Source organism: Sander vitreus, chromosome 7, assembly GCF_031162955.1.
Source record: "Sander vitreus isolate 19-12246 chromosome 7, sanVit1, whole genome shotgun sequence".
NCBI lineage: Eukaryota > Metazoa > Chordata > Actinopteri > Perciformes > Percidae > Sander > Sander vitreus.
This window is the reverse complement of record NC_135861.1, coordinates 5,134,718-5,159,337: the sequence shown is the minus strand read 5'-3', so window position 1 is coordinate 5,159,337 and position 24,620 is coordinate 5,134,718. Positions and strand designations below refer to the sequence as shown.

The following is a 24,620-nucleotide window of genomic DNA, read 5'->3' as shown; positions in this document are numbered from 1 at the left end:
CATGTTCCCTAACAAATAAAATGATAATAATAATTTAAAAAAAAAAGTAATCACTATGAACTATGGACAGTAAATAAGAAGAATAAAGCTTCTTATCTTAAACAAACGAGTGGACAAGCTGAAAGAAGTGTTTGTTGTTGATGCTGTGTTTTCCATTGAAGGCATAAAAAGGAATTACAACTGATTCATCTGTTATGCAGTTAGCCAGCAGGCCTGAAAAAATTGAAACCATTTTTTTTCTCAATTTCACTGCTCCTGTAGTTACTTCTCTTAAACTGTATCAGCACTAACAGCTGCTTCAAATAATGATGAATGTGATCAGACCTTCTCATTGATCTTCTTCAAGTCCAGTCCCTGTGCTCTGGTGTTGAGGTCTCCAAGCCCACGTTTGTTAGCAGCATTTTTACGGTTGAAGTCGTCCTTCTTGGCGGCGATGAGGCGCTCGGTACGGCGCCGAGTGTCTGCAGATTGGCTGACTGTGCTGGGCCGGGTGGTTGTTGATTCATTGGCGCGCCGCTCCGCATCACAAGACCTGTTGTAGGAGCTACGGATGCTGTCATACGCACCTAAAGGTAAACCGGATTTTAGATTGATCTAAATGGATTATTAGGTATTACAGATTCTTGACTAAGTGATGAAAAGAGGAAGAGGATTAGGAATTATGATGGTGCATGTGAGTGAACTTAGAGTGTGGATAGTTAAAAGAAAGCCCACAGCAACAGAAAGTCAGCGGTAATAGAGGGAATGGTTGAATAATGAGGATCTGTCGTCCCTCTTTTTTTCTCACCTAGGAAGTTGGAGTTTTTGAGGATATCCAGTTGGCGGTGTAGCTGCTCCGAAGTGAGGTTTAGTTCTTTAGCCTCTCTCTCCAGAACACTCAGCTCCTTGCTTGCCTCCGAGTTGCTGTCCTGGACGATGGTTAGGTCTCCTTCCAGACGATTCAGGGTGTCAGTGGTCTCGGCGATCTGCGCTCTGCAGGGCAAGACAAGCAGTTGTTGTTCCTTTTTTCAAAACAATTCCCAACTCAAGTATCGTAATCTTGATAATGCTACCTTATGTGAATAATGACTTCAGATGGATATTTTTTGACTTGGGAAACTTTTAAAATGCAGTGGAGTGTAAAAGCTGTACCTAAGTTCTTCAATAAGCTCCATTAGGGTAGCGACGGCTGCAGCAGTGGCATTGCGTGCGTTGACAATGCCCTGAGCTTGTGCCAGTTTCTCCTCCAGGTCCCTAAAGGCCTTCTCATAGGCCCCGGTAAGACCTGTGGTCTGAATCTCGTGGGCACGCTCTGCCAGAGCCTTGGTACGCACTGCCAGGTCCTGGTAGTAAGACAAAATTGTGATGAGAAGAGATGAGATTATGGTTGACTCCATAGTTCACATTTGGCGTCTGCTGACCGAGGATTAGACGTCCTCTTTTGCATGAAACTGCACCTGCACAATGCGATCCCAGTCCCCGAAGCACTGATGACAGGGTTTGCAGTCGGGGAACTGGCCAGAGAAGCCTCTGGCACACTGGTCACAGCGGACACCCGACACTCCCTGCTGGCAGACACAGTGGCCGGTCACCCGGTTACACTGAGAGGTCTCAATGCCGCGCCAGTCACAGTCACAAGCTGGAGCGGGAGAGAAGGAAAAGGAGGGAGTGTGCAGTGAATATGTAACAGGAACTAGTTTATAATGAGAATATCTCATTTGTTGACACTTATGTATCTATGCTAACTGTCATTTACTGATTACGAGGTGGTTATAAGGCCTCATACTGGTTAGTTGTGTTACTGCTCTGACATGATCTATCCTATTTGAACCATTCATTATTCTAATGAAATTCATTATGTAAGTTTTCTAGGCTAGCCAAAATTCTACATTTATGTAGTTCACCATACATCTTGTATGCAATTATTCAAATTTAAAAGTGCTTGTGCACATATATTTGTTTATCTGGGGTGCCAACCAACCCACAAACTGTGAAATAAGATATCCCAGTCAGTTTTTTTTGTGGGCTGCCTAAATCAGAAAACATGGGATTCAACAAGCCATTCAGATTTGGCTCCCCCCTTCCTATGTCACATACAGGCTCATTAGAATATTTCTACCTGTTTCTGGTGCTTAGCTTTGATTTTTGTTTGTTAGCCTTCGGTACCCAGGTCTCCACCTAATGCAAAATGTGTTATTAGGTGCACAGTTTCAGTGTTGGCCAACATGAGCTGTATTTATTTTTGCACTGTATTGTACTGTCTACTGTGCAACCCGTCTCTCTGCCTGAGCAGCTATAAAGCCCGAAAGCACTTGACTTCTGCATTGAATCCTTTGGTCTCTTGATCATGTTCATCACAACTAGACCATTTCTGAAGAGCATGCGTTATGTCCTTATGTTTCTAACCTCTGCACTGTGTCCTGGGGTCTCCCCAGTAGTTCTCCTGACAGTCTGTGCAGGTCTTCCCACCAAAGCCGTCACGACACTGACACTGCCCAGTAAACTGCACAACAGAGTGGAGAAAACAGAAGCATGACACGTCAATGTGAATGAATGTGAAAGTACTTTACGCTTGTATTTTATCATGAGACGTCTACCCTACCTCGTTACATGAGGAAGTGACTGAGTTGTTAGGATCACAGCCGCAGGCTTCACAGCCTCTCCCGCTGGCCAGGTTCCAGTGGTTGGGGGCGCAGTGGTCACATGGCAGACCTATGACATTTGGTAGACACTGGCACTGCCCTGAGGCACGCTGGCACACACAGTCCTCACGCTCCATGCACTGGCTGCTGTCAGTACCCAGGAAGTTACATGTGCACTCTGAAGGGCAAAAAAAACATGCATCATCATGATATTGTTTTTTTTTTTTTTTTTTAAACAACATCAACATGCAAGCTAATGCCTTTTCTTTTTGCAGACTTCTTTTTAACGAACATGTCACTCACTCCTGCAGTTGCGTCGTGAAGCGTCCCCGAAATAGCCGCTCTTGCAGATGCCACATTTGGTGCCCTCAGTGTTGTAAAGGCATTTTCTGCACTCTCCGGTCTCCCTGTTGCAAGCATCAATGTCTGACATGTCAATGTTGTTGTTGCACTGGCACGGCTGGCAGCGCCCTCTGGGCTGAGACGGGTTGCCATAATAACCCGGAGCACATTCCTCACATCGGGCTCCTGAATTGGGGAAAAAAAGCAAAAAGGAAAGGGAACAAGAGTTATAATAAGAAAGGAGTGGAGGGAGGAGATTTTATTTGAACTGAAACATTTTTCAATAAGAATGGGTGAAGTGCTCTACAGGATTTCCCAAGCTGTTTTTAGGGTGTATAAAACAACAGTAAGCAGGAAACTTGTGAATTTACAGCAGCACAATCAACAGGTCATCTTGGTTCAACAAATGAGGAACCTCCTCAACCTGCCTAGACTCTGCAAAGCATGAAAATTATTATATTAACACAGCATGTTACGAGAATCAGTTTTGTTATGCATCATCACTCAATAGGGTTGGGTTAACCAGCTCTTATTAGTTAAGTGTAAGACGTTGTCATCACACCCTTCTTCAGGAGATTATGCAACATATCACTATACTGATTGATTACATAATAGACTAAAACATTAGTCAGCAGACTTTTATATTCTGTGCTTTGTTGTTTATATTTTTGCATGATGTCTCAGTCTGCTTCAAGAAACTCCACAGAGACAGGTGAAACCATTGCAGACACATCATGGTTTGCACAATAGTGTCCCACACTGCGCTGTGTATTACTTTTTTGGCTGCATCAGTACCATAAATGTCATGAATTACGGTATATACAGTATTGTGCCACACAGCTTCAACAATTCTTTTGCCAGTGAATCATTATTTTAGTTAGGTTGTTTTCCCTCACTGTTATATCTCATTTGTTGTCCCTTCAGGTCGGACTCAAAAGAAGAAATTCTTGGCATATTTGAGTCTAGCAGGAAAGGAGCACAGAAGGAAATTAAAGAAAGAAGAAATGAGATGGTGGGGAGAGGAAAGAGTAGGGCAGAATAAAGGCTGAAGCACAGATGAGAGAAAAAGAGAAAAGTTGGATGAAGGACAAGAATGAAAGAGAGAGGGGGCAAAGGGAAGTAGAAGTAGTGTTGAGCAGAATGAGGGAAAGGTGACAAATTGAATTGGCCTCTGTGTATTTACAGAGTTGTTTAGGTCCACTACCTCTCTCTTCCTGTACTTTTGAAAGTCAGTACTCTGTCCTGCTTATTCTAACAGAAAGGTCATAATGATGCAGTGGACATCTGACATTCATTCAGCGTGCTCTGTTGTGCTTCATCAGAAAAGCCAGGCTGGTTAAAAAAAAAAAAAATAGTGACATCAGTGTATTCATCATGGCTGTATGACTATATTGAAGTATCAGTACAGCTCATTTTCCCTAGGAAATGACTGCTCAAACACATCCAAATATCTTTTTATTCACAGATAAAGGAAAAGTTAAACCCAATTCAAACACAAGAGACAGAAGCTGACCCAGACTCAGAATCAACCATCGCCTGTGTATAAACCCTTCCTCAAAACCTCTTCCTTTTATTTGTGTTATTTTAGTGGAACCCCCATTTTTGACACAACTACTCAAAAATAATGATTCTGGGCAGGGGTGTAGCACAAAATTCTTTTTGGGCCCTCCTCACACGAGGGCCCTGGGTACTCAGTCCCATTTCCACCCCCAGTTCGACACCCCTGATTCTGGGTCCCTTTAGTGCGATATAAAACAAAAGCAATTGGAAAGGGGTGACTTTTTTCTTTGAGCCAGGTGTCACACATGGGCAGGAGTGCACTGTGGCACAGCACCGTTGATGGGAGGGGTGCTGAAGCCATGCATGGGTAGGATTGGTACAGTACAGTGGAGGGTTGGTGGAAAATTAAGGAGGAGAAGGAGGAGGAGGAAGAGAAGGGGAGGACGGGGGACAACCATCATTACTCACGCTTAAAAATGGTCACCCCGGAGCGTTTAACAATCCCTGTGCCAGTAATACAGGGGAGGGAGGAAATGACACAGGTTACCAGATTCACCACGTTCCACTGAGAAACATCATTCTTACCAGTTATATCCTTTACCTTGTCATATAAGGTAGAAGATAGGAGTTTATGTGTTGGAGTGTATTACTAACGTTTTTCAGAACTGCTCTGGAGGAGGATAACCTCAGTGGTTGAACATGGAGCTGTGGTAATAAAGATGGACTCTGTCAGACTCGCCTGATAATAGAATGTATAGTCATGGTCCCCAGTGAGTGATTTCACAAATAGTACAATGACAATGCTAACATGCTGGTGTTTAGCGGATATAATGTTTACCATGTTCACTTTCTTTGTTTAGCATGTTAGCATGCTAGCATAATTGCTATTTAGCACCAAACACAAAGTAAAGCTGAGGCTGACTGGAATGTCCGTTTGTTCTAGGGTTGGCAATGCCTGTCGATCGGTCCACCACAGAATGAATTTTAAAACCTTTGGTGGTCCCTGTACAAATTCATCTAGTGCCATCATCAGGTCCCGATTTGTGATGACCTAACACCTTGAAAACTAATGACATTCCCATCAGCCTCAGCTGTATCCTACTTTGCATTTAGTGTTAATTAGGTAATTAGCACTAAGCATTAACATGATACACGTTCATAAGATGGTGAACATGTTAACATTATAACCACATCATTTTTGCATTGTCATTTTGAGCATGTTAGCTTGCTGACGTTAGCATTTAGGTCAAAGCACCACTGTGCCCGGGTACAGCCTCACAGAGCTGCTAGCGTGGCTGTAGAGGTTAGTTACACTGTAACATCAGCTCCAGTTTGCTACAAACAAGACTATTAATGCACTAAAACTAGGTGACATATCACTATTTAGTCTCTCTTGTTTAATATAAAAGGTATCTTTCAGCTTAGAGTGATCCACTGAGGTGCCCTTTGGCTTGATAAAACACACCACAGACACAATTGCACTTGACTTACTGTAGATGAGGTTTTTGAAGTAATGTTTTAAAACTCAAATACTGACACAAAGTGCATCATGAAGAGGAGTATAATGACGCAGTGATATAATGTTCAGGTATTCACAACGTCCTTCGTTCTATAGAAAATGAATCACCCACACAAACATCTGGAAGATGATTTCATTAGCGTTACTTGCTGAGGAATGAAGAGGAGAAACGGAGCAGAAAGCAAGGACTGATGGAACAGGAAGGACAGAAGAAGAGATACACAGCAAGGGTACAAGGGTCTAGGTTTACCTGTGTAACCCTGGTTACAGTTGCAGATAATTTGTCTGTTACGGTTGTCCTGGTAACAAGATGCAGCAAAGTGGCGTCCACTGTTGGGGCCGTCGGGACAGGGGCACGGGCGACACTGACCACTGGATGCTTTGCCCAAAACGGGGTTACCATAGTAACCATTGGCACACCTACAAAAATGACAAAGTAGTTGAAATAAAAATAGTAAAATACAATCCTGTGAACTCTAACAGACAACTTTGCAACAACAAAGTAGAAGTATGCATACTGTATCTGCAAGTTCAGTTATCATATTCATGCTTGTTTTATTATATGATCAGAGGAAGATGAACACAACAGATTTTTTAAATCCCTTTCTTTATCCCCATATGCCAATATATTTCATGTTTAAACTGGACCTGATCTCATGCAGCTGTGTCATCTTCACACTGAAACATCACCTGTCACACTTGTCTCCTCCAGTACTGTCCCTGCAGTTGATGCAGACTCCGGTCCTTTGGTCGCACGCGTCGGCGTGTCCGTTACACTGGCAGGGTCGGCAGCTGGGGAAGCCCCAGTGACCCGCCTGGCATCCGTTGCAGCGCTGACCAAACGCTCCGGGGCGGCACTGGCACTGACCAGTGAACTTGTCACAAAGTCGAGTCACAGAGCCTTCCAAGCTGCAACTGCAGGCTGCACCAAGGGAGGAAAAGGATAAGGGAAGCCATATTGGAAGGAGGATGATTGGAGGAAGTGAAGTGGAGCGGAGATGGAATCAATGAAAGAGAAAGTAATAAGAGGGATGGGGAATAAATAATTTAAGTAAAGGGGCTTTGGATTTGCAATTGTTCATGGAGAGACAGTAGAGGGCGCTAGCAGCATAGCCTATAACTAATCAAAGGCTCTGCAAGTGTGTCTAAGCTCATTTTACACCACAGAACTTTGTCACTACAACTTGTTAATAGAATAAAAGAACAAAAAGCTGCTTCATTAGCTGTTACTGTGTTTGCACTACCTACTAACCGCTTCCAGGTAAAGTTTAAACATTAGTTGGAAAAATCCAACGAGATTAGGGGTGTAAAATATAAAAACGTCATATCCTCCATAAACTGGTCTGGATTTCAAAGAAATTTGAAAGGTCCAGTGTTTCTCACCTATGCAGCCTGAGGGTCCAAAGCCGTAAGTTCCAGGAGCACACTGGTCACAGCGTCGGCCAATCACATTGGGCCTGCAGTGACATTGGCCCCCACGGACATCACACATGGCGCTGATGGACCCCTGAGGATCGCAATTACAAGCTGGAGGCGGACAGAGAAGAACAGGCCTGAAGTCACTGAACCCTGACATATGGAAACAACCAGCCATTGAATTCTGGGAACAAAAGGAACAAACAAAGGCTGATGACTGACAGTCAGGCTAATGTGATTAATTATTAGTTTTACAGGTCACCCAACTGATTTACAACTTAAAGTCAAGCTGAACATGTATTCACTTATTGTGGAAGGAAATAGAAATTATAAGGATACTGCAGCAATGTTTAAAAAGACAATGTATAGCTCTGCTTTGGGTCTCTACCAACTCCTGAGGGAAATATCTGTCTCTTCAGCTGCTAAATGCTCCACTATGTTCACCAGCTAGTCTCTATCTGTGTCTGTCTGCTGTTTGGTACTGAGCAAGTAGTGTACAGTGGGTTTTTCAAGCCTTTCAATGAAAACAGCTCCAGCGAGAGTGAAACAAAACAGTAAAGTTGCATGCCGGAGAGTTAAACAATGAGCTGGAACTTGCTATAAAGCTCCATAAAGCTGAGGGGAGCAGCAGATTTAGCTAATTATTCTCTGTATTTCACTATGAGCGACCCCTTTAACATTGTTACATTGTTTTCACAGTGTCATTTGGGTTATTTGATACATTGTTAAAATTAAAAATATAAATGATAGCTGCTTTAAGATATACCGCCTTTGAGCACCATTATAATGCTAAAAACACATCTAAATCTTGCAGTACCCTGCTGAATCTCATGCAGAGGAGAACAGCATGAAGGAAATAGTCAAGTAAACAATAGGTTCTCAAAGAAATCTCAATAAGCTTTACCAATAAATAAATTCCACACTTTAAAAATGTAATTAATAATGTTAACTTCACTGAGCCTAATAATTATGCTATGTTTTTTTTCCTCCACAGGAAATCAGAGGTCAGGGTAAAGGCCATGTAGCCCTGCAGCCTACTGCATTGTAAACATCATGAACGTCATTCAAACGAGGCCTAATAAGGCTTTTTTCACTCACACAGAGCCCCGTCATTAATGATAGCTGACATGCTGGTGATTAGCTTGGCACAGGTGTCACTCATCAGTGGGCGGGTTACACTCTTAGCCCCCTCGTGGCAGCGGTACCGCTCATAGGTCTGCTTCCTGTTGTTAGAAGCAATATCCCCTGCGTTGAACATCTCCATGGAGGAGTGGCGTGGCATCAAGGCAATCTGGAGCAAAGAACAGGGATTTAAGAAAAGGAGAGAGAGGGAGATGTTTGTGTGTGGAATGAAAACGGACATTGCTTCATGATCTAGATGTGTATTACTCGATAAAGAAATTCATCTCACAGAGTCCACAAGGAGGAAAGCGTTGGCCGCTCCATTGAGGATGCTGTTGGCATCCTGATAGCGTCTGAACTCAAAGCGGAGGGTGTAAGTCACACCTCTCTCCAGACACACAGCCTGAGGAGGGACCATAAACCTGGGGCAAACACAGTCAGCACACAGTGGACATTTAGCGATTGAGTGTGTGTGTGTGTGTGTGTGTGTGTGTGTGTGTGTGTGTGTGTGTGTGTGTGTGTGTGTGTGTGTGTGTGTGTGTGTGTGTGTGTCTGTGTGTGTGTGTGTGTTCCACAGACCTGGCTCCAGCCGGCAGAGAGACAGTAAGTCTGTCATCATCTGGGATGGTGTTTCCACAGGGGCTGCTGGTAGGAATCGGGCCCGGACGGATCACTGTTATTTGTACATCCTCCCAGTCTCGGGGCATCTGGGTAGAATCAGTGTTATATGGTTAATATGCAGACAGACTCAGAAGCATACTCATCGTGAAATATGAGAAGAGGAGGAGGTCAGTTATACGTAAAGTAATGGCTACCTGGATGATAGCTAATCAATCACAAATGCTTTGGAAAATGCTTAACATGAAAAATATACATGATTTATAGCCAAATGGCTGAAACATGCAAATCCACCATCATGTTCTTTTACGATAATAGTTAGTGGAGCAAGAGAGAGAGTAAGCATATTTCACAAAACGTTTAACTACTCCTTTAAACACCTTATTTTGAGCTGAGCAGAAATGTTAATGTACAAACGCACAGACCTGTGACTCATAGCGGATGAGCAGGTCATATTCCATGGAGTAGGGGATATTACTGATTAGGAACTCCAGAGTGCCACCCTCAGGTACCAGAGCGAACCCAACACCCGTCCATGTGGCGGGGCGACCCGGCTGGTGCTCCCTGGTCTCCAAAGTACAGCCCTGAGAATATACAGACGTAGTCACGTATATTTTTAAATATATTTCCATACTGAAGCCACACAATTACACTAATACAAATGTGTGCTGAAGAATACCGGTGGGCTCACCTGCCCCATTTTGGCCAACTCAGCCTCATACAGGAAGTGATCCAGAGCCATGAAGAAATATCTAGACTCCACCTGCGTACACTGGCGTCCTGTCATGTGACTGCGGCAGCGACACTGACCACTCTCCATGGAGCAGCTACAGAGAAGACACAAATAGCTTTGTTATTTCACTGCTACAGTTGATATGATATGGCTTAGCTACCAATGTTGGGTGCTTAGCCCTTAGTCAGTAAACAATTACTATTTTAATTTTCACAGTTAGGCTTCTTCTAAATATGACATTGGTAAATCATTACTACCTTACAACAAGACAAGCTAACAACGAGTGTCTCAGGTCATGCTAGCTGCTTTGTGAGGCTATAGCTATAGCTATAGCTAAAACTGGAAATGAGTTAGCATTTTTTGCAAGTTACCTCATCTCGAGGTAACCGGAAGTGCAAAAAAGCTTAAGAGGTTTTTCACGTTTTGATCTACAACATAAAATAGGTCCGTTAATACCCCACTCATGAATTTTGAAGACATTACGAGTCTTTAAAAAGGCATTTGCTAAAAAGTGTCTAAATGAGACTACAGACGTCTTCACTTCAAACAACCAACATCAGTTGGAAGCTAGTGGTGGTGACCTAGTCATGCGACCACGGTGACGTTCGTTTATAGCCTAATGTCTGGCGATTGCATTTATGGATGCAACCAGGATGATAGTAACTTCTGGGTTGGCCTACAAAAATACGTCATACCTGCAACACTCTATGGCAATGATAACATGCTGTTCCATGCATGTTTCGCAGGTAACTATATGTTAGCATAATTTCAGCTAATTAGCACTAAACTAAGTACAGCTGAGGCTGATGAAAATGTAATTAGTTTTGTTGGTATTTGATCCTAAACCAAAGAATTGGACAAATTAAAATGATGAGCTGGTGGTACTATCACCAGCGAAGTTTCACTAGTGAAAAAGTTAAAAGATGTACCAAATGTCATGGCAATCCATCTAATAGTGGGAATTGCATGTCAAGCTAATGGTGGCGGTAGAGGAAACGCCAAGGGATCAACAAAGTCAGATTCCATCCACTTGTGACCATGAATGTGTGTAAAAAAAATGATCAATAGATCTAAGAGATATTTTATTTTGGACCATATGGTTGACTGACATCTGCATTGGCTGATCACATAAAAAAGTTTCCAAAGTTTCCATTATCACTGGGGTTATGAATTAGTGTTTGAACAGAGTATGTCAACCTCTAGTGGCACAGAAAATGAATCCAATAATTAATTAACATGACAACGGGTGTAACAAATTATTGCTCCCAGGGTAAAGGTGGAGGCCAATTAATCTGAGTACACAAAGCTGAAGTTGCTATTTTGGAGATAGTAATTCATTTCTGAGTGGATTTGAAAGTAGCCTCCATGCTATGGTACCTAGTTTGTAACGGCCTCAAACTTCCTGTGATTTAGAATTAAAGCTACAGCATCACTCACTGGTTGTCCAGGGCTCCTCCGATATCACACTCGCAGCCTCGGCAGCCGTTTAGGTCGTGGCTCAGAGCCCAGTGTTCTGGCTAGAAACACAGAAGGACAGACAGAGGGCAGGGTGATTGACAGACAGAAACAGAGCAACCACTCAACAGACAGACAGTTGAACAGCTGGCTCCAGACAGACACGATGCATCACTTTCCATGCTATTCCAGAGTGAGAAGGGAACTTCCACTGCAATTTGACTGTCATAAGTGAGTCATACATACCTTTGGGGAATACTATTACCACACCATTCCTTTCAATTGATATTGAAATTGTTTTCTCTTTCAAAAGAAAAGCTGACTTAACAATGTGAATACTGGATCTTTTGCAGTCAGCAACTTCATTTTTACTTGTATTTCTTTTTGTTTTGAATACACTTTTACCTCAGTGACAGTGTGACATCTTTTCTGGAGGATTTTAAAATTCTGTCCGATGTTGACATTACACCATTGCTACTTAAATGAGGCTTCACATGGAAGAAGACATGATCCACTTTCGGACCTGTTTCAGGCCCTGACCATTTTAGGCCTGCTGTAACCCACACCAACCGGACAAGCCTCAGATCCCTGGGCTAAATTTAGACACAGGGCCCAGGCAGGAGCCCACATTCCTGCCTATACTATTCCTGGCTGAGTCAGTTTGGGACAAGAGGTTAAATTATGACAGGAAGGTGATCACCACCTAAAATCTTGGGCTTCTGTGCAGAAGAGAGTGGATGAAAAATATGAGAAAGAAACAGAGCGAAGAATATCAGCAGCACTTATATAGAAGTTAAAAAGGAAACGAAAAGATAAAGGTAATATGGGCCATGGAGTGAAACGTAAGGAAATGAGATTCAACGCTTACATTGACATTTAATTGTATCATGTTAAGTGCCAAAAAATAATAACAGTGTTATCCAGGGGTAAGAAGGTTAGTAAAAAAAGTCAGCAAGGTAAACCGAAAGGTTTTTTGTCTGTCACATTACCACTAACAGGGCTTATTGACAGGAACCAGAGTGGATGGGAACGACAGAGACAAAGAAAATGACATATATTGATTTTTTTGTTTTTACTTAAAGCCAGAAAACAAAAGTCAGGCCAAAGAGACAAGTTTTTTGGCACTGCCTTACCAAACACTGGTCACAGCTGCGTCCAGTGACAAGACGCTTGCAGAAGCAGTCTCCACTGACTGGGTCACACTGGGAGCTACCTGACACTGTTCCCCTGTGGTCACACTGGCAAGCTGGTGGCAAAGGGTAGAGGGCAAAATTGATGAGGTTTTCACAGATAGATGATTACTTACTGCAGCACATTGAAAGGCAGGGTTTTAAAGTGATAAAACCAACTGCAACCACTGTTCAATCACAATTCTAAATACATTTCTATATAGTTGTTGCACGACTAAAACAACCTTTGAACGTACACGTTCCACCAAAACATGTTTTTTCCCAAGGCTTTTTTGCAGCTGCACCGTGGCTCTGCCCGGTGCTTAGCGCTGCCCATGACAATTGTCATTGGTTTAAAACCAATACCGTAATGCTGTGTGGACCAGCCAGACCCTCCTCTGCGGCACTGTGGAGGAAGGTCTGGCAAAACGAGACTAAATTCTATGTGACCCAGATTGTGAGATGCATTTTTTACAAAGCCTAGCAGGACAGGGCACAATTTCCACTGAGGATGTCACGGACATGTCCAGCTCCCCCCGCCCACGCCCACCTCCCCCCCAATACCACTTTTACATTTTTTGTGTGATTGACTAAAATCTCTCTAAAAACTGTCTTTCTGTTCAGTCACCAAAATCCAGGTAGCATGGGCGTAAATCTGATCAAACAGTAGGGGGGGACAATAAACATAACATTTCAGAAGAGCAATTTTTGAAGGGGACACAAATAATACAGGCAATTATACTCGTAGAGGACATGTGTACACAGAGGAAAGCCTTAATACTATCATTAGTGTAGCATGGAGACTGTACCATTAACCTTCTTTTCAGCGTTTCTCTTGATTCAATGAAAAAGCTGACTAAATTGACAAAAATATTCTTCTTTAAAACCATTTATTTATTTTTAAGTTGTTTACAATCAAGCCACAAAAATACCTTAAAACATAATGACTTATTTTCAAAAAGTGTCCCCATATAAAATAAATACAATGCTTTTGTACACTTGTTAAATTAGCTGATCATAATGTAAATTAGTGAGCCACTGGTAAAGCTCATCTGCTCACCCTGACCTCAGCCACACACCTCCAAAAATATGAACTAAGCTCAACACACTTACCTGAGACTTGACACCTGACTGTCCCTGGTCTCCCTGAGACTCTACACCTGAATGTCCCTGGTCTCCCTGTTCCTCAGTTCTTTCTGTCTCCTTTGCCAGTGACATAGTGACGTTATTATTTCCATAAGCACCCATTCTTATAAAGATGTTACCAAATTGTCTTGATATGAGGACTTATTGTACTTACTTGGCGTTTTGGTATAAGCCTACTGAAAAAGGATTGTATGCCTGTTTTTCATTTCTCTGTCATTTTATCTGAGCAACAACAACACAAATCCTAAACGTCAGATGTCTAAATATGAGTTAGGTTCATAGGTTCACCACGCGGTCATATTATAATTCTAAAATGATCTTGCGTCCTCCACATAAATATTAGGTTTCTTCTGGGACAGAGGATATATATTTAACTGATCAGCCACTTAACTTCATATTGAGCAAAACACAACTGTAGATCTTCAATATTAACCCTAATGTCAGTTCACACACATAACGTTAGGCTTATCGCCGTGGTAACGTTAGTTGTAGTGGGTGCATTTCTATCCAACAAGCTATTAAACAAGCTAGGCTACATTATATTACACTAACATAGTGAACATTTTGTCATGACTAATTCATTAATTACTCAGCATCATTTCTATTTGAGAAAAGAAAAACTTCATCCGATGTTTAATGTGAATAAAACAGCCTTGAACCGCCTACTTATTACACTCCTGTCACTACCCGATGTGACTGTGAGTCTAGTGCAGATCCTAACTTACAGCAGGCAGTGGACCAAACCACTGTGAGGCAAGGGAGGGGGAACTCAAAATGTTTCTAAAATTAAAAAGCATTTTTGGGGGTTTGTGTTGTTTGACTACTTACACAGATATTTTAAGTATACATCATTATGTTATTTACAATACACAGCATTGTTTTAATGATATTTCTAGGGGGGGACAACCCTTAGATGGGGGGGGGGGTCCTGACCCCCCCGACCCCCCTGGGATTTACGCCCTTGCCAGATAGGAGCAGGAAGGAGTTGATCAAAACGTTAATTTGCTCATTTGAGTCATTTTCAGAATTAGGGAGGACAATCTGGTACATTAAAACATTTCTATGTTTGTGTGAATGAAAACTGAGACTGTACTCACGTTGGCAGCCCTGAGGGTTGTCAGCGCTCAGGCCAAAGAAGCCAGTCTTACACTTGTCGCAGCGCGGCCCCTCGACATTGCCCTTGCAACGGCACTGACCTCCCAACATGCCGAGGGAAGGGTCGGTGTGGCTGTCGCACATGCCTCCATTCTGAGAACCATCAGGGTCGCAGTCACAAGCTATGGCACAGACAGGTGACAGGTCAGTTTCGATGCATGAGAAAACATATCTGCACTTAGTTCAGTTTGTCTGGTTGTGTATGTTTTAAGTTGGTGTTGCAATGTGATGTCTATGTGGTGAACAGTAGCCTTTCTTAGTGTCATGTGCATTTATCAGTGTTGGCCATGGCCACATTTTTATCTTTTTTTCTAGTTTTTTTGTTTAAAAACTTTTCTGCATATTTCATCAAACCTTCATCAATGTTGGTGCATAGAATATGAATCTGACTGAAAAAATGCCATCAGTTAATTTTTTCGATATTCCATACTGTTTCTCTATAATTTGTTACCAAAATTTGGTAAATGTGGTCTCAGGGACAAACACTCTCGTAACTCTTAAAATTCAACATGCAATTGCAACCGAACTTGGGTGACATGTGCACATATGAAACTTTACAGTTTGATGGCATGCCACCTACAGGTAATACTACAGTACAGTACAAAACCAAAGTGCACAAACACAGACTCACCTACGCAGACCTGTGGGTCCCTGACATCCCTAATAGGGTCTTGGTAGTAGAAAGGTTTGCACATCTCACAGTTGCGTCCCATAGTGTTGTGCTGGCAGTCGTCACACACTCCTCCGCTGATGTTTCCCATGGCCAAATACACCGCCATGTCGAAGTGGCACATGGTCGAGTGGCCATTGCAGTTACACTCTAGGAAAAAAAAGACATCCATTCCAAACAAATTTTAAAGAACTTTGCTTTAAAGAACATCTAAATGTCAAATAGATCTGTGATGTGCTTGCACTGCACTAAATGTCCCCTTTGCTTCCTCCTCTGTACTCACTCCTGCAGGCGTTGGTGTTGCGCCCTTCAGCTGGTCTCCAGGGAAGGTCGTTGTGGAAGTCATCACATTGCTCGCAGTTCAAACCCTTGGTATTGTGGTTGCACACACACCTGCCGTGAACCTTAAAAGGAGATAAGAGGGGGATTTAAAGCAATCCTATGGGATGAAGAAACAAACGCTTTGAAATTGTGAGAGCAAATTACAGGAGGAAAGAGGAGCTAATTAGAAGCCTGTACTGTAACTGAAGACTCATCACTCACCATTCCTTCTATATCATCCCTGATGCCATTGATGGGTGCGCACTCCGAGGCGTGGCCATAGCAAAAGCAGTTTCCGCGAACAACAAGCTCATATATGGCATAGTAATACTTTTCTTTGATTTCAGCTCTGGGGTCCAGCAAGTTGTCTCCCAGTGTGTGAAGCTTGGTAAAGTTCACTCTCAAGTTAGTGATCTTCAGTTGGTCTGTCGGGGGAGAGGACAAGAAGAGAATAATTAGGAGAAAAGCAGAAAGCAGAATAAGGCTTTTTTTCATGTGGACACTTGAGTTTTGGTTAAGTTCTCTGTTTTATGAAAGCTGGTAGTCTTATGGTGGATGGTGTGATATGATTTGCTGAGGTAAAGGATGAAGGACAGCAGTTCAAAAGAAAAAACACACACACACACACACACACACACACACACACACACACACATTCGCTTAACAAAAGCACCTTTGCATCAGCAAGAGGAGGTCAAGGCCGGTGGAGCATGACAGAACTGAGTGTGGGGCAAAGCTTTATGGGTGAACAACAGTTAATGATCTAGGATGGTCTGAGGTTTAGTTAGTCATCAGAGTTTTTAGGCAACTTGAGGTTACATTGAATGGGGGAGTAGGGAGGAGTAGTTTAAATCAAGATGATATATAAAATGATTTTCATCATGCATCAACTTCCCCATGTCATACGTATAATGTAATACTGTATACTAGGTGCATGTCTCCTGTTTACATTCAAATATATGAATCTTTATATAAAATCAAGTAATGCTGTTTTAGTATTTTTACACACAACATATCTTTGATGATTGCACATGCAACATTACAACACTAGACCAATATGCATCCATAAATAAGATTCAGCATGAATGATGGCAATGTTAGGCATATTTTTGCAAGTACTGGAAAATGTCAGATATTGAACTGCTGGAGGCGCTAGATGAAAAGTTAGGGGATCACCAAAAGTATAGAGTTACCCTCCAGGCACCATCGATATCTGTAGCAAATTTCATGGCAATCCATTGAACAGCTGTTATGATAGTGTGGACCAAAGTAGTGGACTGACTGACCGACCAATCGACAATAACATCCCTAGAGCAACGCAACTAGCATGAGTAGTACAAATTGCAAACCAAAACACCTGAAACATCACAACAATGAGAAATGACTGGAAACTTACAGTTTTTTTCGATTGCTGAACGACAGTGGGCACAACTGGAGTCACATGTGCGTTGTGGTTAAAGTCATGGGATAAGTGTGTCAGAGTTTTGAAAACTGTGTTCAAGCAATGAAAAACGAACTAGAGTTTGGTCCACATGAACTGCTGCTGGACAGACTGTAGTTAGAGTTTTGCACATGTGACTCCAGTTGTGCCCACTGTCATTTAGCAATCGAAAAAAACTGTAATAAGGAACTGTAGTACTGGGTGTTGAAATGGTTCTACCCACACCCTGCCTCTTCATCCTCTCAAACTATTTGGAGGGAGTTCGTACTAGAAAGAAAGATAACTCCTTTCCAGAGAGAATGTCTGTCAATCTGCCGGAAGGGCTGTGAACATCCTCTGCTCTTACAGTCCAGCTGTTCACCTGTAGTCAACACACACACACACACACACACACACACACACACACACACACACACACACACACACACACACACACACACACACAAATGCAGATGTACTTAAACACACAAGCATACCAACACACTTTACACACATTTTCACATCATACACACCTTTCCCTTCTTTGTCATAAACAATTACTGGCACTGTTCTGATTCCCAACGGCCTACGTTCCCATGCCGACAGCAGAGGAAATATGCCTCGGCTATTCCTCTAAAAACTTTTAGCTTCCTGAGTCCTTCCTGTCATTTTAAATGCTGCTGGAGTGGAAGATGATGGATGAAATGTTTCCCGGGCGGCTTTATTTTCGTCCATACTCTGACCCTACCAGCTGACTTTATCTGCAGTAATAGAATCCCTCTCTGACTGACGAGAGCTAATCCTTCCAGCTCCACTGCCCTAAGACTGTCTGGTTCTCCGTTCATTACACCGGCACCAGCAGCCAATAGCAGTTTCTGTTTGCAGCGTACCCATGGATGTACAGACTACAATCACCGGATTAGTTACTGGTTTTAATTTACAGTAAAGTACCAAGTTTAGGAAATGCTGGTAATAAGTTAGAAAGAATGTAGCACTTCACTTCTTCCCAGTCTGTAGTAACACAGAAGAGGCTGTGTATTATCCCAAAACGGCGATCAAATGCTTTAGTCCATAGATGGTTGAGGTTAGAGTCAGGGCTATGATTTGGGATAAGGTCCGCCAATCAAAGAGGCAGAATATTTAGGGGGAAGGTTTGCCTAAAAGGCTAAACTCAGGGCAAAAGGTCCCCATTTCTTACTTGAGTGATGCAGAAAGAAATAATGACTTTGGACGTTGAATTATTGTCATGACAACAGCAGACAGGAAATGTGGCCTACTCAGCTGTGAGGGGGTCAGGGAGATATTTAACAACAGAACAAGACAACTCTGCTGCTACACTGGAAAACGAGTTCGGGTTTCTGGGAAAAGCTCTCATGTCCTGCCAGTCTAAACACGAAGGCTAGGACAGTGAGGCTGTGTGGGAGAGAAACAGCTGCTTTTCACATCTCTCCACACAGCAGGGCATGTTTCACACCCCAGAGAGTGGGGCTGTTACAGTCCGTAATGTGTCACAGCTGGATAACAAGAGCTAACTGTGTCAGCCGCAGTTTGATTTATGGTGACAAATGTGACTCGCAAAGGATAAAGATAGCCCTTTCTATTATTATTATTAAACTTAAAGGTAAAGGTAAAGTTAAAGTCAAAGTGAAATTTGAATTCTGCACACTTTTTTGTAGATAAGGTATAGTGATACTGCAGCTATTGAGCTAATTTTTCTAAAGAGAATAAAAGTATAATTGGGGCATCTGAGGATACATCACTACAACAGTTTCCTTTTCAAACCGCATTTTTAAACAAAAATGATCTCCGTCCACACAAGCGTTTAGGCCTCCATATCCAAAATGATCTCTGTCCATATTAACACATCTGACAACGCATATCACATGACCATTCACATACACTAGGCATGCACGTGCCGGTGTTAACAGGAAGCAGATTGTCTGATGTTAGTGTGCAGTTGAAAATCCTGGCTGTATAAGTTGAAAATAGGAGGTTGAACTGTTACTGAAAGATATGTAAGATATGTATTTCATATAGTATGGCTTGGTTGCTGTCATTATGATGTGTTTCATGATTTGTTTTTTTCACAAGAGCTTATTTTTACAACATGTGCTGTACTTCAGCTGGTTGTAGAGCTTTTATAACCTCTTACATCAAAGAGCCCTCTGCCTGCAAAGCAACATTAACACACCAAGATGACACATTTTTACTTCTCGTCTCGGTCTCGGATAAAGAGGACTCGGGATTTTATTTTAAGACCGGTCAACCACACCACACCACAACTGCAGGGATTTCGCTAAATTGCCGGTGCATTGTCTGATTTAGGCCTATGTGTTAAAACTTGCAAATGCAACCACTACCTTGACTCATATCTAATTTGAAATTTGTTACCGTAAACCCCCCTCTCCCTGCCCCTTTTACACACACTCCCAAGAAAGTGAATGAGGAAGACAGGAGAAGGAGCTCTGGGGGTGGCAGTAGCACAGTCAGTAGGGAGGGCTGGGAACGAGAGGATCACCAGAGTATGGTGGTGGACTGGTAGCTGGAGAGGTGCCAGTTCACCTCTTGGGCACTTCCAAGGTGCTCTTGAGCAAGGCACCGAACCCCCAACTGCTCCTGGCGCCTTTCTATGGGCAGCTCCCTCACTCTGACATCTCTCCATTAGTGCATGTATAGGTACTGAGCATGTGTGTGTAATTCAGGCCTGTGTGTAATGTGTATAATAATAATAACAATAGAGAAGAAGCTCTGGGTGTCTAATACAAATCTGGCTTCAGTCTTGACTTGGTCTCGATACACTCTGGTCTTGGTGATGACTTGGTCTCGGTTTAGGTGGTCTCGACTACAACACTGCTGTTTTGTGGATAAAAAAAAAAAAAGTACCCCATAATGTTATACACCATCAATCTGCTGTTAAAAATATGAGCGTGACCTACTCTGGATGCTCGGGCTGTATGGATCCTCAATACTGATGGCTGGATCCAACACTCTGTAGATGACCTAGGCCAAGACACACATATTAAGCACACACATTACATATTTGTACTATCTGAGACTTAAACAATAAAATCAGCAGTGAGGTATGCAGCATGAGGGTAAATCAGACTTTGCACTTTGTGGTCTGCATGCCTGAGCAGTATTCAGTGTGTGGACTACAGATTTGTGCTGAGGTTATTTAAGAGCTTCCTTGTCCTCTCTGTTTGTATGTTGTCTTTTCAGTCAAGTTTTTAAAGGAACAGCTTGATGATTTTTAAAATGCATTCTAATGTCGAGAGTGGTATCGATCTTCTCATTTATTCTTGGCGAGAAAACAAATAAGCGTATTTCTCAAAATGTGGAAACATTCCTTCAGGCCAAGTCTAAGAATGAAAACATCCTATTTTCACAACAAAAACATTTATTCTGAAATGAATCAATAACGTAAAATGTATTTTCATTCACTAAAACAGAATACGTTTCAGTGTTTATCTTAAAGGTCTCATATTGTAAAAAGTGAGATTTCCTTGACTTTTTTATCAGAAAGCAGAAACTGTGCTTTCAAACCAGCCATCAGGACTTCTGTATGGTTGTGATGTCATCACTTTACTATATACACAGGTAGAAAGTGCCGCTACAGTGCCGTTACAGTCATTCCCCAGCTGCAATGATGGCGCAGATGGGGAAGACCCGGAAACGCTGACCAATCAGAGCAGACTAAACAGTTTTGGGAAGGGGTGCTTAAAGACACAGGCGCTAAAACGGAGCGTTTCAGACAGCGGGCGAATACAGGTATATTCAGACAGACAGTATGAGAAGTGTTTTTTGAACATTAAAGCATGTATGAAAGTTCAAGCAGAAACCCCAAATACAAGTAGGAACCTTATATATTTGACCTGTCCTATTCCTTAATCAAATGCTCACCTCTCCCTCTGTTGACGGCTCAATGTCAGAGTAGCGTGACTCACAGATGACATCATTAATGTTACGCAAAAGACCCTGGGAGACTCTGGGAAAGGTAGTAGCGCAGTCATGGGAAAAGTAGCGGTAGACCTTCCAGGTACGACCGAAATCTGCCGACCGTTCAATCAGCATGGCCGCTGGACGAAAGGTCTGCAAGAGAAGAATGTCTTAACACAAATTCTGCAGCGTTTTAGCTTGCATAGTCCATTTTGTTAAGCAGAATATGTCCAAACAGAGCTGTAAATCTGTGTTTTCAGCTACTTGGTGATACAGCTCAATACATTGTTGACAAGAGTTGTTATCCTACCTTGAAAGTCATAATCAGGTGAGTGAAATGAAACTCAGCTTCCAGATCCAGCTGGATAAAGACATCTGACTTTCCTGGGGGACAAAGTGACAGACAGAGAGACAGATGTTGTGTGTTAACATAAAGCCAACATTTTCCCGTAGAGCTAATGACTGTCACTCGGATCATATTGATAAGTTATAAACTGCTTGCACTCGTTTTCCATCTGTATCATCAATTTCTGACAGATGGATGACAGAGAATAATAGCTAGTGGCAGTAAGTGAAGTAGCAACCATGTTTTTGGTCTGAGGAATGGCATCTTGACAGGAAAAGGCATTCACTCTTGGCAGGAGAGCATGTCGGAAAAGCCCACACACTTCCTGAGTTGCAGAGCACCAAATATTCTGAAGGACCACTTTCACTCTTGTTCTCTGTGTTTTAGGTTATATGTATACAGCACAAAGCCAAGAGGACTTTCCCATTCCTGCATACTGATACATAAAAAGTGGCACCACATGAAGTTCATATTTTGCAATTTGACACTCAACATAACTTTTAAACTGGTAATTTGAAGACAAACCATAACACAGCTCTTTTATATACACATGCAAAAGTAAAAAAAAGGACTAAAGTAAATTGTTTGTTTTGATGCCTATTCAGTTACATGTTTTTGCAAAAAAGCATGTGCCTACACACATCAATGTATCCTGGGGAATCACCTTTATAACATTTATATCTCCCAGGTAATGACAGTGTGAATGTGTGTGGCACACAGTACTTACCTAAAAGCATGTTAGTAAAAGGCCAAACCAGAGTTGGAGAGCATTAGGAAGAAAAGGCAGTAGCTGGTATCCTATGCTATCTACAGTATATAGCTATAACTTTTTAATGTAATCCCTAAAAACTGGTCCAACCAATAGTAAACTAGTTGTGAGCTGTGACTGCTGAGAAGAAACCTTTACTAAAAAAAAAAGATAACTATAATTTAATTGTCGCTTCTAGCTTAGAGGATGTTTCCTGAATCGACTGAAGTTTAGTATGCCAACACAAAGAAAGTGAAGGTGAGCCATCCGGCCGAACCTCTGGCGGCACCAGAACAATCCACTGAATGAAACGTCGTAGTGTAGCGTGTAGCGTAGCTCATAACTAAGAAATAATGCATTTAAAGGATAAGCATTGAGCCCAACTAAACTAAAAAAATGTTTGTAGCTAGTTTCTTTGATTTCTATGGTTTAGCTATCCAATGGGTCACTACTAGAACAACACATACATGCAGACATAGGTACGAACACCTCCACAATCAACCACAAATCAACAGTTGACAATGCACAGGAGGGAAAAAAAGATGGAAAAGAAAGAGGAAAAAAGTGTGCGACACAGCTGGAGCAGAGAAGAAAAAGAGAGAGAGAGAGAGAGTACAATTCAAAGAGTAAATCCTGAGCCTTGCTGATACAGAAGTCATATGAAATTGAAAAGACACTCACTTACAGTGCTTTTATAATGCCTGCCTGTAAGCATGTGATCCCATGAAATTGTAATTCCAATTAATAAGTGCACACAATCAAACCTCTGTAATCCACATCAAATAAGGGTACTGTGCCGCCACCACCACCATGGAAATGCCACAAAGATGCCATGGAAAAGCAGTAGCAACCATAAGTAAAAATAGCCACTCTACTTCCTGTCCCCCTTCTTCTTCTGTTTCTCTCTGTTCTATTCTGGGTCATTAACAGCACTCCATCACAGCAACATGGCTCACAAACAGCTGAACTGAGCCTTGTGTCCAACTCAGAGCTTTACAGTCACTTCATTGTCATTGTGAGTGAAAATACATCAGTTCCCTCTCCCTGTCCTGACTACTGTCTCTCGCTCAGTCTTGAATACTCCCCCAACTTTCACTTGTATCTTGCCATCAGAGCTTTTACTTTTCTCCTTTCCCTGTCATCCCCGTTCCCTCTCTCGGTTGAGATGCCAGAGCAGGACCTACTCTGTTATTAAGCCCATCTGTGTCTGGTCAGAGGGTGTGTGTGTGTGTGTGTGTGTGTGTGTGTGTGTGTGTGTGTGTGTGTGTGTGTGTGTGTGTCCTCTATATCTACCAGTTTTACTAATGCTTTACAGATCGGTTATGAGCCATTTTTAGCATAACTGACTATGCTATATCTGACTTGCCAGGTTGTCTTGTCTTTTTATTTCTGCCTATTACTAATCTATAAAGCATTAGTAAATGGTTAATCAAACACTAATAAAGCTTTAATTTATAGTTTATACACGCAAAATAAAGGGTGCCTTATAAGAATAAGACACTTATAAGAAAGTGTCATCAGATGGGTTAGGATTAGTGTTATGTTGTGAAACTGGGTTTCACTGGTCATACCAAGTAAGCCTGAGTGTGAGACAGCTAAGCTAATGATGATCATTAGATGGCTTTTGACAAGTTAGAAGTCAATAATTATTTTTTTAATTTCATTTTAATAACTTCTTTTTTTCAATGCAGAACAAAAGTGACCACCAAGTGTCCTCACCATTCTCGGACTGCCACCAGGACTTCTTGCGTTGAGGTTTGAAGGTGGTGATAACGTTCTCTATCCGGTGATTGATGGTGTTGTACACTGGGTGATATGGCCGTCTAGAGTCACAGTCGAAGCACTTCTTCTCATCCTGCAACAGGACAAGAAAAGGTCAGGGTTACATGGTCAAAGGTAAAAGATCAATGAGAAAGAACCACATATAGGATGTAGAGAAAGGGCCGACACAAAATTCTATTTTCTTTTACTTAGTATCATCGCACTCACCTGCAGATGACTGACAATGCAATAGGGCTCTTTTTTCCTCATCCCACATGTGGATGAGGCCTTCAGGTTCTTCTCTCGTCCAACCAGCAAGTTCCCCGTTGCTGGGTAACAGCTGCCATGGGCACAGCCGTGGCTTTGATCAGGCTCCTGGCCAACGGCAGCAGCCAGGACTGGAAGGAGGGAAACAGGAAATGGATTACAATGAATAGGAAACAGCAGTGCAGAGTGGCATCGTCCCCTAACAGAGCACCCATTCACAAGCTTGTATTGGCAAAAACAATTCTTGAAATCAGTCACCTCTGACTTAAAAGAGCCATCAAACATCAAAAGTTCTTATCGCTTCCTGAGGAGGACAGACTCCAGGATGGGAAGAGAAACTGCAGGAAACTCAGGA

At 42.3% G+C, this 24,620-nt stretch overlaps 1 protein-coding gene across 1 annotated transcript in view; it reads right to left on the bottom strand.

Annotated features, from left to right (window-relative positions):
- lamb2 (laminin, beta 2 (laminin S)) overlaps window positions 1-24,620 on the bottom strand; it is a 51,643-nt gene that overhangs the window by 8,736 nt on the left and 18,287 nt on the right. Inside the window, exons 3-28 of the mRNA XM_078254300.1 lie at window positions 24,227-24,396; window positions 23,957-24,092; window positions 21,454-21,527; window positions 21,108-21,296; window positions 20,144-20,207; window positions 16,010-16,212; window positions 15,750-15,870; window positions 15,428-15,616; window positions 14,739-14,918; window positions 12,460-12,572; window positions 11,309-11,388; window positions 9,830-9,965; window positions 9,564-9,722; window positions 9,100-9,227; window positions 8,810-8,942; window positions 8,497-8,689; window positions 7,366-7,509; window positions 6,673-6,904; window positions 6,233-6,402; window positions 2,925-3,149; window positions 2,582-2,799; window positions 2,386-2,482; window positions 1,437-1,618; window positions 1,132-1,322; window positions 788-972; window positions 325-566 (exon numbers count right to left, since the gene is read on the bottom strand). Coding sequence (XP_078110426.1) covers window positions 325-566; window positions 788-972; window positions 1,132-1,322; window positions 1,437-1,618; window positions 2,386-2,482; window positions 2,582-2,799; window positions 2,925-3,149; window positions 6,233-6,402; window positions 6,673-6,904; window positions 7,366-7,509; window positions 8,497-8,689; window positions 8,810-8,942; window positions 9,100-9,227; window positions 9,564-9,722; window positions 9,830-9,965; window positions 11,309-11,388; window positions 12,460-12,572; window positions 14,739-14,918; window positions 15,428-15,616; window positions 15,750-15,870; window positions 16,010-16,212; window positions 20,144-20,207; window positions 21,108-21,296; window positions 21,454-21,527; window positions 23,957-24,092; window positions 24,227-24,396 — 4,154 coding nt within the window. The remainder of the gene's footprint in view (window positions 1-324; window positions 567-787; window positions 973-1,131; window positions 1,323-1,436; window positions 1,619-2,385; window positions 2,483-2,581; window positions 2,800-2,924; window positions 3,150-6,232; window positions 6,403-6,672; window positions 6,905-7,365; window positions 7,510-8,496; window positions 8,690-8,809; window positions 8,943-9,099; window positions 9,228-9,563; window positions 9,723-9,829; window positions 9,966-11,308; window positions 11,389-12,459; window positions 12,573-14,738; window positions 14,919-15,427; window positions 15,617-15,749; window positions 15,871-16,009; window positions 16,213-20,143; window positions 20,208-21,107; window positions 21,297-21,453; window positions 21,528-23,956; window positions 24,093-24,226; window positions 24,397-24,620) is intronic.